General features: G+C 39.4%; 1 protein-coding gene across 1 annotated transcript in view; it reads left to right on the top strand.

Annotated features, from left to right (window-relative positions):
- The window catches only part of LGR5 (leucine rich repeat containing G protein-coupled receptor 5), an 87,643-nt gene extending 74,146 nt beyond the window's left edge, over positions 1-13,497 (top strand). Inside the window, exons 12-18 of the mRNA XM_041411275.1 lie at positions 705-770; positions 967-1,038; positions 1,909-1,980; positions 3,867-3,992; positions 8,892-9,037; positions 10,698-10,781; positions 12,407-13,497. Coding sequence (XP_041267209.1) covers positions 705-770; positions 967-1,038; positions 1,909-1,980; positions 3,867-3,992; positions 8,892-9,037; positions 10,698-10,781; positions 12,407-13,497 — 1,657 coding nt within the window. The remainder of the gene's footprint in view (positions 1-704; positions 771-966; positions 1,039-1,908; positions 1,981-3,866; positions 3,993-8,891; positions 9,038-10,697; positions 10,782-12,406) is intronic.
- The last annotated feature ends 567 nt before the right edge of the window (positions 13,498-14,064 follow it).

The following is a 14,064-nucleotide window of genomic DNA, read 5'->3' as shown; positions in this document are numbered from 1 at the left end:
TTTCCCCTTCAGTTTCTGCAACTTGCCTGGGCTTGGTTTTGATTAGTTATATTATACTGTAAATCAGTCCAGATGTTCCAGTTATTCTGTAATTTGTTGAGTTTTGGCTCAAGTCTTTTAAGGTTTTTTTTCCACCATGTAGTGATTGATTTCAAAGTTAGTTCCAATATTTTTTGACCATTTCCCTCAGTTATAAGATGTAGCAGTCTAAGGATCAGAGGCAATATTGCTTAATTAAAGTGTAGAATGGGAAGCTGATTGTGGCTCTTGTCAGAAAAATACAGGTTCTTCTCTGAAAAAATATGAATATATATACTTAGTAGATTATTTTAAATTGTTAAAGTCTTTATCAGAATTTAAACATGATAACTATGAAGTCTGTGATATAAATTCAGTTTATGGATTGAAGACACTAAGACACTCAGCAGAAATCTACACTTTAGGCAGGAAATCTTCAGACAATGCAAGGAATTTGCAAATGTGGATATGGAGTTAATAAATCTTGCCTTTTCCCCTCCTCTCTCCTCTTCAGTTAGAAATCAAAATGTGACAGATGAGAAATAAGTGAGTTTGTACATTTTGGTTCTTCTGTGACTGTGGATAAAAATAAATTATTTTTAATTAAGCATGAAGGTATACAATGAAAGCTATTTTTCTTTTAACATTCCTTTGATGTTAATACATTTGTTTCTTGTATAATTCAGGGATCTGTCTTATAACCTGCTGGAAGATTTACCCTGTTTTACTGCATGTAAAAAACTCCAAAAAATGTAAGTGTTAAACCACCCTAAAAAGCTTAAAAAGAAGCATCTATGTGTGTTTGAGTATAATTAACTTGGTTATTGCTGGCTGATTTGACATACCCCAGATACATTTTATTGAAGTGGATCATAAGCACAATCTAAAACACCCCAAAGTTCCTTCCAAGTGTCTTTGAAACTGAGGAGATGCTTATTGCTATTTCAGTGACTTGCATCACAATGAAATCGCCGAAATCAAAGCAGACACGTTTCGGCAGCTGGCTGCTCTTCGCTCCCTGTGAGTACCCCTAACAGGCATTCACACAGGCTCTCAAAAATATGGGCTCTATGATGTCTGCTCGTGATGTACCCCAAAAGATCCTTATTTCAGTTTTTCCTCACTGTGGTCTTTCACTGTGAGTTCATAACTGGGAATGGAGAGCAAACATTGTGAGGTTTAGCACCTGCAGCAATGAATTAAAATATATAAGCTTATAGCCATAAAAACTGTCACTTGGAAATGTTTCTGGTGGAAGTAGAGAGACTTACTGGGCCAGAGCTGGTATCTGTTATAATCAGATTCACATTATAATCAGCTCTAGGGAATGGGAAGTCTTTTTACAGAGAACAGCATCTTAAGATCTGGAGTCCAGTCACATGCAGGTTTCCAGTTTTCACACAGACTCATGTGCTAGAGGAGTGATTTTGTCAAGAAATTACTCATGGTTGGAATTTTTTGCATAATTGAAGCTGTACATTTTTTTGAGTTGCTTTCAGTCTCTTTGACTTTTCAGGGGCAGTGAAAATTGAGATTAGGGAGTTAAACCTATTGACCATGGGTTGCTGCTTTTAGTCACATGAGAACACTTTAGAAGACTTAGTCCATATAACCCACCCTTCTTTCTGCTGCCTTAGGAAGCTGTGAAGCAGACTGAAATGCCTTGGGCTGTGGCAGGCATTGAGACATTTTAAGTTGTCAGTTTAAAAACACCACAACTGACTAACAATAAATTTAAAAAATCCTTTGCACTATGAGAAATGCAGGAGCTTATTGAAAATATTGGCACATAATTGATACCTTTTTTATATTTAGGCCTCCTAATCAAGTGTTTGAAAACTTCCATATTCACTCAGTGGGTATGTAATTTTCTACTCACTTTTCTTGTAGGGATTTAGCTTGGAACAAAATTAAAACTATTCACCCCAATGCCTTCTCCTCTTTACCATCTCTGATCAAACTGTAAGTATTTGAATATGTTATCCATTGAATTTTTGCATTTTTCTTGCAAGTGCCCACAAAAATCTAATAACTTGGTGCCCCAGCAGAAATTGAGGATTTCTCTGTTGTAATCATCTGGCCTGTTGAATCCATATCTAAATGTCTACTTTCTTATACTTCCCCAATTCATATAGGTATTGCAGCAAAGCTGCATACGACACTGTGTAATCGTCTGGGGTCCATGAAGATTATCAGTGCATCTGCCTCTTTTCACTCAATTTATTAGCAGTTAATCTGTTGTAGCAGTGGTAAATATTTCCTGTTAGTTGTGTTTCAGGCCTCAGGAATTGGATTAAAAATCAAATAAGAAACTTTTTCATTAATTCATCTCTATTTCATTGTTCCTCATTTGATTAAACAGTTTCTCCTCTTTAGTAAGTTCAGCCAGAGCAGTTAGTGGTCAAAACATCCACAGCCAGTTTTGCAAGTCTTGTTCACAAGCATTTCTCAGTGCTTACTAATTTTTGTTTTCCTACTTCCAATTGTCACTGTAATGCTTTTTTGATATGAATCACTGAGGCATTGGTTGTATGGGGAAGATGTGACAAAAAATTCCTCTGGAGTCATCTTGCTGCATAGCTGTCACAAAAATATGATGCTGAGCATTTGCTCACAGATAATCCGGTAGCTGCTAAACCTAAATTTGGAGAGGTATTATTTTCTGTTGATGTGCAAAGCCCTCTGAATGGTGCATTGACAAATGCCCACACAGACAATTTTTTTTTTTGCCCCTTTTGGGGCCCTTCAGAACTTACCTACTTTGTGAGGTGAGCAGTAAATTGTAGCTTTGGACAATAACATACAGCAGTCAGAGGAGGTTAAAGAAAAGAGCCCTTGAATACAACAGTAGCACAGTGTGCCAGTGTTTCCTGAAATGGGAGTCTCTAACCCTGATCCACCTCAAGTCAGTGGTCATTTTTAGCATTGCAGTAGGACCTGAATTTCACCTTTGGTCTTTAGTGGTGCTGTGTGCAAGAAAGCAGACACTAAACCAGAGAGGTAGAAGCCCAGTCCATCAACAGACCTTATTTTATCCCTAGGCCTTCGGTTTCAGTGTATAGTCCAGACTTTCCTGTACCTAAAAGCATTTCAACTGCATCAGACTTTGTTTCTTCCTCCTTGACTGTTGACCATCTGAAGTATTGCAGAGTAAGATAATTGTGAGGAGGACTCGAAAGACTCATTGAATAAATGGGAGAGAGAGAGAGCAAAGTAGAAAACAGTATCTCTGGACTCCCCTTCTTTCACTACTTTGCTGTATTGTCTTGATCACGTAGCACTTTTTCATTCACCTGTTTTACCTTCCCCAAGTTACCCATCTGTGTTCATCTGCACTGTTGTGTCTTCCCTCAGCCACTCAGACAAACTTCAGCTTGGAAATGTCATCTCCCTCTGCTCCAGCCCAGACCTGTCCCTTCCTGAAATGCACATCTTCCCCACACACCTGACCTGCTCCTTGGGCAGCTTGCAGGGCGGCCACGCCCCGTAGCATCCCACTGAAACTTTTAAACTGTGGGAAGCTGTTTGGCTCCTTTGAATTCAGATAGTCTGGGGAGAAGGTTTTAAAGTAATTTGCTAGTCTCAAAGGTGTCACTATGAATACTTTAAGTCAAAATTTGGGAACAGAGACCCAACTAACCACGAGATGTTACTGTTAGCTTTCTGCTAGGCATAAAGGTGAGTATTCCTGAGCAGTGCTGCAGCTTTGCTGCATTCATTGGGGCCTCTGTTTAATACAGTCATTTTTTATTCAGTTAGAAAACTTTAACCTATTTTTTCAATGTGACACTTCTAGTGCTGAAAAAAAAATGAAAACCATAAGCTGATTTTTATTTGCTGTTACGCAGGGATGTGTCATCCAACCTTTTGTCCTCTTTTCCTGTGACGGGGCTACATGGTTTAACTCATTTAAAATTAACAGGAAATCATGCCCTACAAAGTTTGATAACATCTGAAAATTTTCCAGAACTCAAGTGAGTATATCATTAAAACTAATAAGCCACATTTGTGTTCATGTGCAATGGAAGGTGTGTCAGTGTGTAACGCATGTTACTTCGTATTGTCAGTCTTTGATCTGTGCCATTAAAACTAAAGCAAATATGATAAAAATGATAGACTTCTTTTATTATGCTCACTTTCAACTGAAGAAACTATGAAGGTTTTGAAATATTAACCCCAGTAGTTGCTTAGTACGAGCCACATCTGCTTCCTGGTGATATGTTTCAAAAGCTGTTAAAACAATCTCGCTGGCAGCTTAGTGATATGTCCTTCTTCTACTGGACTGTGCTCACAGAACTCCCATTATACATAATGAGAGCACAGCAAATACAGAGGAAGAATATACTGCTGAAAGACCTGAAAGATTTCACCTCTTATGTTTGAACATGATTTTTCTGTAATCTTTTGATTAAGATTCAGATAATATTTTCCCAGTATTAATAACACACTTCGATACTAATAATTTCTGTGGGTCCTCTCTGTGATACAGGAAGGAAGTGTCCTCTAAAGATTATTTGCAGCTCTTCCAGTCACTGGGTGACCATGGCCTGTATGGAGCTTGAACCTACGACCTTGGCATTATTAGCACAATGCTATAACCAACTAAACTAATTTCAGGGTCACGACAAAGAGGGTTTTGTCTCTGACTTCAGAATATTTGGGAGTTTCCCCTAACTCTCCTTTCATTTTTATTTTTTAATTAGATTATGGCAAGTGCAGCATCTACTTTATCATGTTTTACTGTAAAATTTTGGTATCAGAAAATATGAAACAACTAAACAGTGTGCACATAGAAAATCAGAGAGTGGTTGAGGTTGTGAGGGACCTCTGAGGCTATCTTGTCTAACCATCTGCTCAGGCAGGGGCACCTGGAGCCTGTTGCCCAGGACCACATCCAGAGAGCTTTTGAGTATCTCCAAAGATGGAGGGCCCGTCCTTAAGTTTCACTAGATTTGCCTTTTGCACTGGAAAAGGCTCAAGAGCCCGAGCAGGCAGACAGCTCAAGATGTGAGCATTAACAAAAAGGACTGGAGTGTTGGAGTTCTCAGGAAGGGAATGGTGAATAGAAGTGTGGAGCTGTGTACAGCACTGGAGGGATCCACCCTAGAACACTTCTGTGATGGTATGTTAACACAAACTGAGATAAGAGCTGCAAAAAATGGTTCCAAGGTTAGGGAACAATGCCTTAAAGGTCTTAATAAACCCAAAAATGGTAGTTTGTCACAGGGCAAATTAGGCAGTGACTCCATCAAGTGCATGAAACTATAACATTAACATTCAAAGTACTAGAGACCTTAAACCTCTTTTACATTAGAGATCTTGAGATAGGTCTCAGAGGCCAAGGAGCAAGTACCATAAAAATCATGATTGGTTGAGACAGAGATTATGCCATACTTTTTCTTCTCTCATTGGCTTTGCCCAAATGCTGAGGCTGGTGACAATTCTAAAATAATTGACATTTCTTTAAAGGAATGTAAACACAAGAAAAGTGATTACTCCAACCTGGCAAATATATAATGATGCATATACCTTTACCTAGAGGTATAAGAGGTGCTGCAATAGTCCTAGAATAATCCGTTATTTCCATTATTCAACTGAATTATGTATAACTAAGGTTTTTTTAAATTCTTTTCTCAAATTTCCCTTCAGCAAAATTGTGTACATTATTCAAATGAAAGCACAGTGTGTTTCATCTGGGCAAATTGTTAACAAGGATGTGTCAAACTAACTTAATTCTTTTTAAAAATGTATTCAAACAATGATATCTAGAGTTAATTAACATCCATAAGAACAAATTATATCCAGTCAGGAGAGAATAGAGTAAAATCCCGACCTACAGTCTGTGTGACTTTTACCATAAATCAAAATGAGGTCAAGATTTCAGAGAGGATCACTGCACAGAAAATGCACAAAGCACCAAACTTAAACAGAGCTCTAAAACAAAATGGAATTTCACCATTTGCAATTGTTGTAACTAGCCCGTGGTTACATTAAAGACAAATTCCTGTATAAAAACTTCCTGCTCATCTAAGTTCATCAAAACAGACACATCAAAGAGCTGAGCATCCCCTTCCCCATCATCAGCAACAACACTAGTGCACTCTGCAGAGCTGAGCCCAGCCTACTGCAGCCAGCCTTGAGGAGGCAGTCAGGCTGCCAGCCACTCCTTCCTTCTTTATCTGATGCTTTGATTCAGTGCTGAAAAGAACTCAGTGCTTTGCTCCATTCATCATAACTGTGCCTTCTGTTCACCATTAACTCCACACCTTTGTGAGGGAGAAAACGACCTTGTGTTCTCTGCTGCTTAATCTAAAAACACAAAAAAGAGGCATTCCTTGCTAGAGGAAAAAAGAATTATCAACGATACAGATATCATTAGTAAGATAAGGAGTATATAAAAATAAAGTTAGGCAGTGTTTCTAAGAGTTTAATTTGACAAAGTCCAAATCTAATCACCCACATCAAATAAGCACTAGCCATAAAAAGGACTGCCTCCAGCACTGTACACCTGAAAGTTCCTTCTTTTTTCTTTTTTCTTTTTTTTTTTTTTTTGTGTTAAATGTAGCTTTTGTGAGGAAAAAAACCAACCAACCAAACAAACAAAAAAACTCCTCCGTCACCAAGAAGATCTGATACTTATTTCCCTGCTTTGCAAAGTATGTTTTGTCCTCTGTGTTCTGGGTTGCAGCCCTTGTGTGCAGCTGGGCTTTGCACACAGATTAAACAGCATTTGCTAATTTAAAGACTATGTGTGTATCCTAATAACACAGGCTGGGGGGAAAAAAAGACATAAACTGTTCAGATTTAAGAATGGATGCTAGAAATACATACAGAGAGGATAAGAAATGGGAGTCTTGCTGTTTAAATATCATTTAAAAGCCATGGATGTTTTTTGGCTGCATCATCAAAGGAGTGGACCAGTACAATGTGAGAAATCCACATTTCCAGTGTATGACAGGCCAGCAGGCTGGGAGAAGCACAAGATCTGGAAATCTGTCATGGAGCTGTTTGAATAATCAGAGAATAGAATACATTTCTCTCAGTCTCTTGTGCTTAAAATATCCACTAACTGTTCATTCCCCCATCTATATCAATGTCCTTCCAAAGGTGTGAAGCCACAAGTTGCAGGGATCACCTCACAGAACTGTCAGTGTTACTTTTGATAATTGTTTTAGTTGTTCCAAAAGAAAGAGAATTTCTGTTTGGGGATTGGGATTGTTTTTATCCCAGATGATTAGCTATGGGTTAGTCTAGTAATCAATGGGTTTAATACTTATTTAAGTTTATTTAAGAAAGGCTTGTGGGAAATGTGTTCAAAAATGTTTAATCAAGATAATCTCCTTATGTTAAAAGATGGCATGTGTTATCACATGCAGATGAATGTATTAGAAATTAAATATTCAAATCTGCCGGCCTGAGGTTGCTTGACAGTTGGGTCTTGGTTATCTTGAACTTTTATTGAGTACCCTAAAAATTTTGTATTGGGTACAAGGGTACAGATTATTGTGATTAATTTCCAACAGAAATGTAAGGTTATAGAATCCAAATGCCCCCAAATGCACTAATTTAAAAAAATCACTTTAGAACTTAAGATTCCATTTGTTCCCCTTTGTACCAAGTTTTGGCTAGTGCACAAGTCTAAGTCCTGTTGGCACTGGGCCTGATTCAGCTTGATTTCTTTGCAGATTTTCCAGGGGGTTAGAGGTTGCTTATTACACTCATTATGTTAATTTACATGATTAAGCTGTTGAAAGCAATCTGATAGGAGGATCTAGTTTATTCCTTTTAAGTTAATTCAGAATAACTTCTAACCACCTCTTTATCTTTGAACTTTTTGGTATATTGGGCTTTTGGAATAAGGTGAGTTGTTAGGTTTTACTATGTGCTGTTGGTGAACTGTGCAAATTAAATAGCTTTGCTTCCATAGCATAAAATATCTATGGAATAGAAGTAGTATATAGAACTCAGAAAGTAGTTCTTCCATGCTCCCCTAGAATTTGCACATCCACAAAGGAATTAAATTCACAGTGTAGCAGAAATGTACAATTTTTTGGCAACAGGAGCCTTCATAATCATTGGAACTCACTGACATATATTAGTGTTAGGAATAAAAGTTATCTTAAAAGAATTAAGAATGAGTATCCTGTGTCTTGCAATGACTGTTCTCCTTTTTAAGACAATTAATAAAGTAAATTTTTTCTCTCAGTGGCATTTCACATACAGTGCCTGATTCACTCACCTTTTGGTTTAGAATACTGATTTCTTGATCTTCTGCACAAGAAACAATCTCCTTTTAGTCATCTTACTGAGAAATGAATTGAGTGTGGAGAGAGGTGAATGAAGCTTGATTTCCAAAAGGTCTCGTTCTTCCTGAAGTGGAGAAATTCAATTTGGGAAGTGTTTTGGTTTTGCCTGGTAGCAGGTTGTGATCTTTGCATGTCCTTTTTTTTAATGAAACCGTTAAGAAAGTAACTGTTGGAGAAACTGTTGATTTACACAGTAAAATCATTGAAAATCATAAAAGCAGAAATACAGTTCTGAGTAACATTGACTCAACAGCAAGACATAGATCTCCCACTTTCATGTCTCCTATGAAAAAACATAATAAAACTTCAGTATGCCTTTTCTAAAATTAGCCTAGAAACCATCTGCATTTCCAGTGAGGAATTTTATTTGTGAATCCTCATTTTGTATTATCATGACTGATTTTTACTCAGAGATGTTTTTACTTTCAGTTGTGGATATTTAAACTTTGGATAAACTGTGGCTATAAACTGTGGATATTTCCTTTGTGTTAACTGTAGAGGAGCAGTACAATCCAGTAACTCTGGTGCTTAACCACTGTCCTGGTATGCTGCCTTATTCTTCTGCAGGGTCATGGAAATGCCTTATGCCTATCAGTGCTGTGCCTTTGGAGCTTGTGAGAACCACTACAGAATCTCCAGCCAATGGAACAAAGATGATAATAGCAGCCTTGATGACTTTCATAGAAAGGATGCTGGACTGTTACAAATTCAAGGTAACCATCATCTTAGGCTTTTAAGTCTACCTGAAGGCTGTGAGCAACCTGTGCTTTTAAATAAATCCAATACTCTTTACAGTCGTAGATGTGGCCTCTCCCCTGTCTCTTGCTCAATAATATGTTATTTAAGTATTCCTTGCTTAGCAAACTCATTATTTTAGGTCTGCCATTCAAAAATCTCCCTCACTTATGCACTCATCTTTTCATCCAAATAATAGCTATAATAATGTGGTAAATTAAATCTTCCCTTTATATGAGAGACAGGGTCGTTCAGCTGGTATATAATTCCATACAAGAGCAGGCCAGCTAAGATGTAGTTTCTTGCCAGCCTCAGAATGGAACATGTCCTAGGCTTCCCCACACACTTCAGGGTGAGAAATAGCCAAAATATGTGGCTACTTTGGCATATTTTTTCATAGAACTGTAGAATCATAGAATATGCTGAATTAAAAGGGACCCACAAGGATCATCCAGTTCAACTCCTGACCCTGCACAGGGCAGCCCCAAGAATCACTCCACATGCCTGAGAGCATTGTCCAACCCACTTTCCTTTGGAGTCTGTTCCAGTGCCCAATCACGCTCTGGGTGAAGAACCTTTTCTTGATATCCAACCTAAACCTGGCTCAGCTTCATGTCATTTCCTTGAGTCCTGTCCCTGGTCATGAGAGAAAGAGTTTAGTACCTGTGCCTCTGCCTCCCCTTGTGAGGATGTTGAAGACACACTGAGGTCTCCCCTCAGTCTCCTTCAGGCTGAACAGACCAAGTGACCTCAGCTCCTCATATGGCTTCCCCTCAAGGCCCTTCACCATCCTTGTGGCCCTCCTTTGGAGGTTCTCTAATATCTTTAGCTTTATATCTTTCTTATACTGTGGCACCCAAACCTGCCCCCAGGACCTGAGGTGAGGCTGCCTCAGTGCAGTGCAGAGCAGAGCAGGACAATCCCCTCCCTGGCCCCACTGGCGATGCTGTGCCTGATGCAGCCCAGGACAGGGCTGCCCCTCCTGGCTGCCAGGGCACTGCTGACCTGTGTTCAGCTTGCCATGGACCAGGACCCCCCAGTCCCTTTCCATGGCTCTTCAGCCCCTTGTTCCCCAGTCTATGCACATAACCAGGGTCGCCAGAGAGCGCATTTGCTCTCCAGGACACGAGACTACTGCATTTTTCTTCCCCTTCAGCACTAGGTCTGTTACTGGATCTGTTATGTAGGGGCACACATACATTTGCACCACCCTGCTGCATTCTATGCTGTCTCTGCCCCTGCAAACCAGTAGGTCTCAAAGTTCAGCAAGAATAGAGCCAAGAATTTGTGCTGGTGATGACAAAAGAAACACAGAACACTTGATTAATTCTTAGTAGTATAGCACAACAGCAGAATTCATCTTTTAAACTCCTTCCTAGACAGTCATCACACTGCAAATTAGGCAATAGAGAATGTACCTGTAAGTGATTATTTTCAGAGAAGTAAAGATGCCAACTTTTAAAATAATCCTGAGTACATTAATTCAAAACCAAGTAGGCATGTCTGCTTCTGTTCACGGTTCAGCAGGGAAAGATATAACATCAGGCCTTAAATACCACAGGCATTTTTGCAACTTTTACTAAAAAAACTTTTCCTGAAAATTGCAGTAACATTTCTGGGTTTTTCTCTCCCCAATAGATGAACATGATTTTGAGGACTTTTTTCTTGATTTCGAAGAAGATTTGAAATCTCATCATTCAGTGCAATGCTCACCTTCTCCAGGTATGAAACTGCCAGACAGAGAGGAATTCAAGGGCAGTGTTAGCAGATATTCGAGATGCAGAACAAACTGTGAATCAGCTACTAGGACAGCCACATGATGTGCAGTAATTTGAGGGGTGTAATACAAATACATTGCACAATAATACACAGTTTTGCATTGAATTCCACAAAACTATTCAGCCAGTATGAGTGTAGCAAAAGTTTTGCCCAGTCACCAAGCTCTGAGCCCCTTTTCACCAGAATTGATACCCAATCAAGAAAATGAGAGAGGAAAGACTCTTCTCCTAAGATGCAGATGATAAAGGCAGCAGAATCTCTGCTCTCTCAGTCTTTTGCAAAGCTAAAGCAGTTCTTCTGAATGTCACGTGAGCAACTTGAACAACACACAATTTAGGTCTATGTCTAGGAAATACCAATCACTACTGCACTGTTGTGTGCAGTCCCTCACAAAGGACACCCAGCACTGTCATTTTCTTTGTAGAATGTAGCCAGCCATGGTCGTAAGTTTTGATATTTTGATTGAGCAAACATTTTCACTAGCCATTCTTTCATTCTGAAACATGAACCAAAAAACCCTAAGTGACAACTTGCACTTCAGCAGTAATTTTAAGCCATGATTCTTGTTTGCAACAGCAACTAATAGTAAATTTTTTAAAGTTATATAAAGAGGAATAGAAAAGGCAGGAAGTCAAAGAATAGTTATTTGGCTGTCACATATTCTCCAGTGGCCTAAAGATAAGTTCTGAGTTCATTAAAACATTGCTGCCTTCAAGGTAAGTTATTGGCAGTCCTGAGAGGAATTTAACTTGGATTTTTCAAATAGTATCTTAGAAAAACTTGCAAACTGACACAATAGATCCTTATGCTTACTTAATGGCAACAGCCATAGTCATAGGGAGGTAATTTCAGCTGCAGGGTTTATGTCTTCATGGAAAAGCACAGGCCACTATGAGGGGCTTGCCTTGCTGGTTTGTGCGAAGACACGTAATGTTTCTCTGACTGCAGAGCACTCAGCTTCAACTGCACAGCATATGCACTCAGTATATAGAGAATACTTCAAGTATTCAGCAAACTTCACTCATAATGACCTGACTTCAGACACAGGAGATCCAAAAAGGCAGCACTCCCAAATGCAAAGAGACACAATTTTCTTGGACTGAGTAATGACATGTTATAAGGTAGCCAAAGTATATCTGTCCATATCCATTACATCACCAGGACTCATTAGAAACCTGTTTTAATTTAGTTAGAGGTAACATTTTCAGCTTTTTTCACACACTGACAAATATCACAGCATTTCTTGAAACTACAAGCGTTGGCATTCACACTGCAGTAGTACTACAAGAGTTGACATTCACAAAAAGAAACCCATAGACTACTTGTGATGAAGGCAAAGACTCATGTGCACCTATGCAATATGAGGCATCACACATTTAGCAGCATGTTGTCAGGGTCTCAGATTATTCCAGAGAAAGAGCAAATTTTCAGCTCCCTTTTTATACTAAAATTCACTCTTTGGCTGTGCTGAGAATCTGCAAGAAGCATGAACTTTAGTGTCTTAGAAAGCACAAGGGGTTTTTTTGTCTACATGGGCTTCCCTTACCCTTTTCATTTTGGCATTTCAGGTCCCTTCAAACCATGTGACCATCTGTTTGGTAGCTGGCTGATCAGAATTGGAGTGTGGACCATAGTGGGTTTGACCTTTATTTGCAACGTGCTGGTGTCTGCTGCAGTTTTCAGATCTCCATTGTATATGTCCTCCATAAAACTTTTGATTGGTTTGATGGCCATTGTAAATGCCCTGATGGGCCTGGCCAGCGGAGTACTGGCTAGCGTGGATGCATCCACTTTTGGTAGCTTTGCTGAGTACGGAGCTCAATGGGAAAGTGGAATTGGTTGCCAAATAACTGGCCTTCTTTCCATTTTTGCTTCAGAGGCTTCCATATTCCTCCTTACCCTCGCTGCACTGGAACGTGCGTTCTCTGTAAAGCATGCTGCGAAGTTTGAAACAAAATCCTCCACTGCTAGCATAAAAGTTGCCGTTTCCTTTTGCTTTGTGTTGGCACTAATCATTGCAGTGATACCCCTTCTCACGGGAAGCGAATATGGGGTTTCTCCGCTTTGTTTGCCACTCCCCTTTGGAGAGCCCACTGCCATGGGCTACATGGTAGCCCTGGTATTGCTGAACTCCCTTTGCTTTCTGGTAATGACTGTTGCTTATACAAAGCTCTACTGTAGTTTAGAAAAGGGAGAACTAGACAATGTTTGGGATTGCTCTATGGTCAAACATATAGCCTTGCTTCTTTTTACTAATTGCATTCTTTATTGCCCTGTGGCCTTCTTATCTTTTTCCTCCTTACTAAACCTCACTTTTATCAGCCCAGAAGTGATTAAGTCAATACTTCTAGTGATTGTCCCACTGCCAGCATGCCTAAACCCACTGCTTTATATACTTTTCAATCCACATTTTAAGGAGGATTTGGGAAGTCTGCGAAAGCAAACTTTGATATGGAGGAGATCAAAACATGCCAGTCTGATCTCTGTGAATTCAGAAGACATAGAAAAACAATCTTGTGACTCAACGCAGGCATTGGTAACCTTCACAAGTGCCAGCATATCATATGATATGCCCACCAGCAGTTCCCTAATGCCACCCTCTTATCAAATGACAGAAGGCTGCAATCTTTCGTCAGTCGCATTTGTTCCCTGTCGCTAGTTGCAGAAACAGTACAGAAAATACCTCTGTTTAGAAAATTTTTAATCCCAAAAGTAAGTGTGAATGTGTGCATACGAGTGTAGAGTGCCTCTATGCACCTCAGAAAACAGACAGTGACAGAACTTGCAGCAGGCTGAAAATCCAGTACTTGAGCCTGCTCAGCCTGCTCCCAAAATGCTGGGATGAAGGGAGGGAAAGAAAGCTGCTGAAGTTTGTGCAGTTGTATCAGCTGCTCTCTTTTAAAGTAGCACTACTCAGAAAGGCCATCAGTTGGTCAAGAACAAAAATAGCATATTAAAGTTGTAATATTTTTTCAAAGTATCAGCTGATGTTTTCAGGGGTTGGGTTATTTTTTTCCTGTGTATTGCAATTTGGTTTTAATAATAGTTTTTCAGTGCCATGATTGTTTTTTCTAAGCATCTCTGTACGGCCTTTGTTCAGCAAGGTATCTAAAGGGAAGGGTGGCCCTGTTCAAGTCCTAGAGGTTTCTGCAGAAGACCCTTTAATGAAGTTCCATGTCTGATAAAGCTGATTAAATGGTTTAACTGGCACTGGGTTTGGATTTTG

This window comes from Onychostruthus taczanowskii, unplaced genomic scaffold, assembly GCF_017590055.1.
Source record: "Onychostruthus taczanowskii isolate IOZ18803 unplaced genomic scaffold, ASM1759005v1 scaffold35, whole genome shotgun sequence".
In the NCBI taxonomy this organism is placed as follows: domain Eukaryota; kingdom Metazoa; phylum Chordata; class Aves; order Passeriformes; family Passeridae; genus Onychostruthus; species Onychostruthus taczanowskii.
This window is presented reverse-complemented; position numbering and strand designations above follow the sequence as displayed.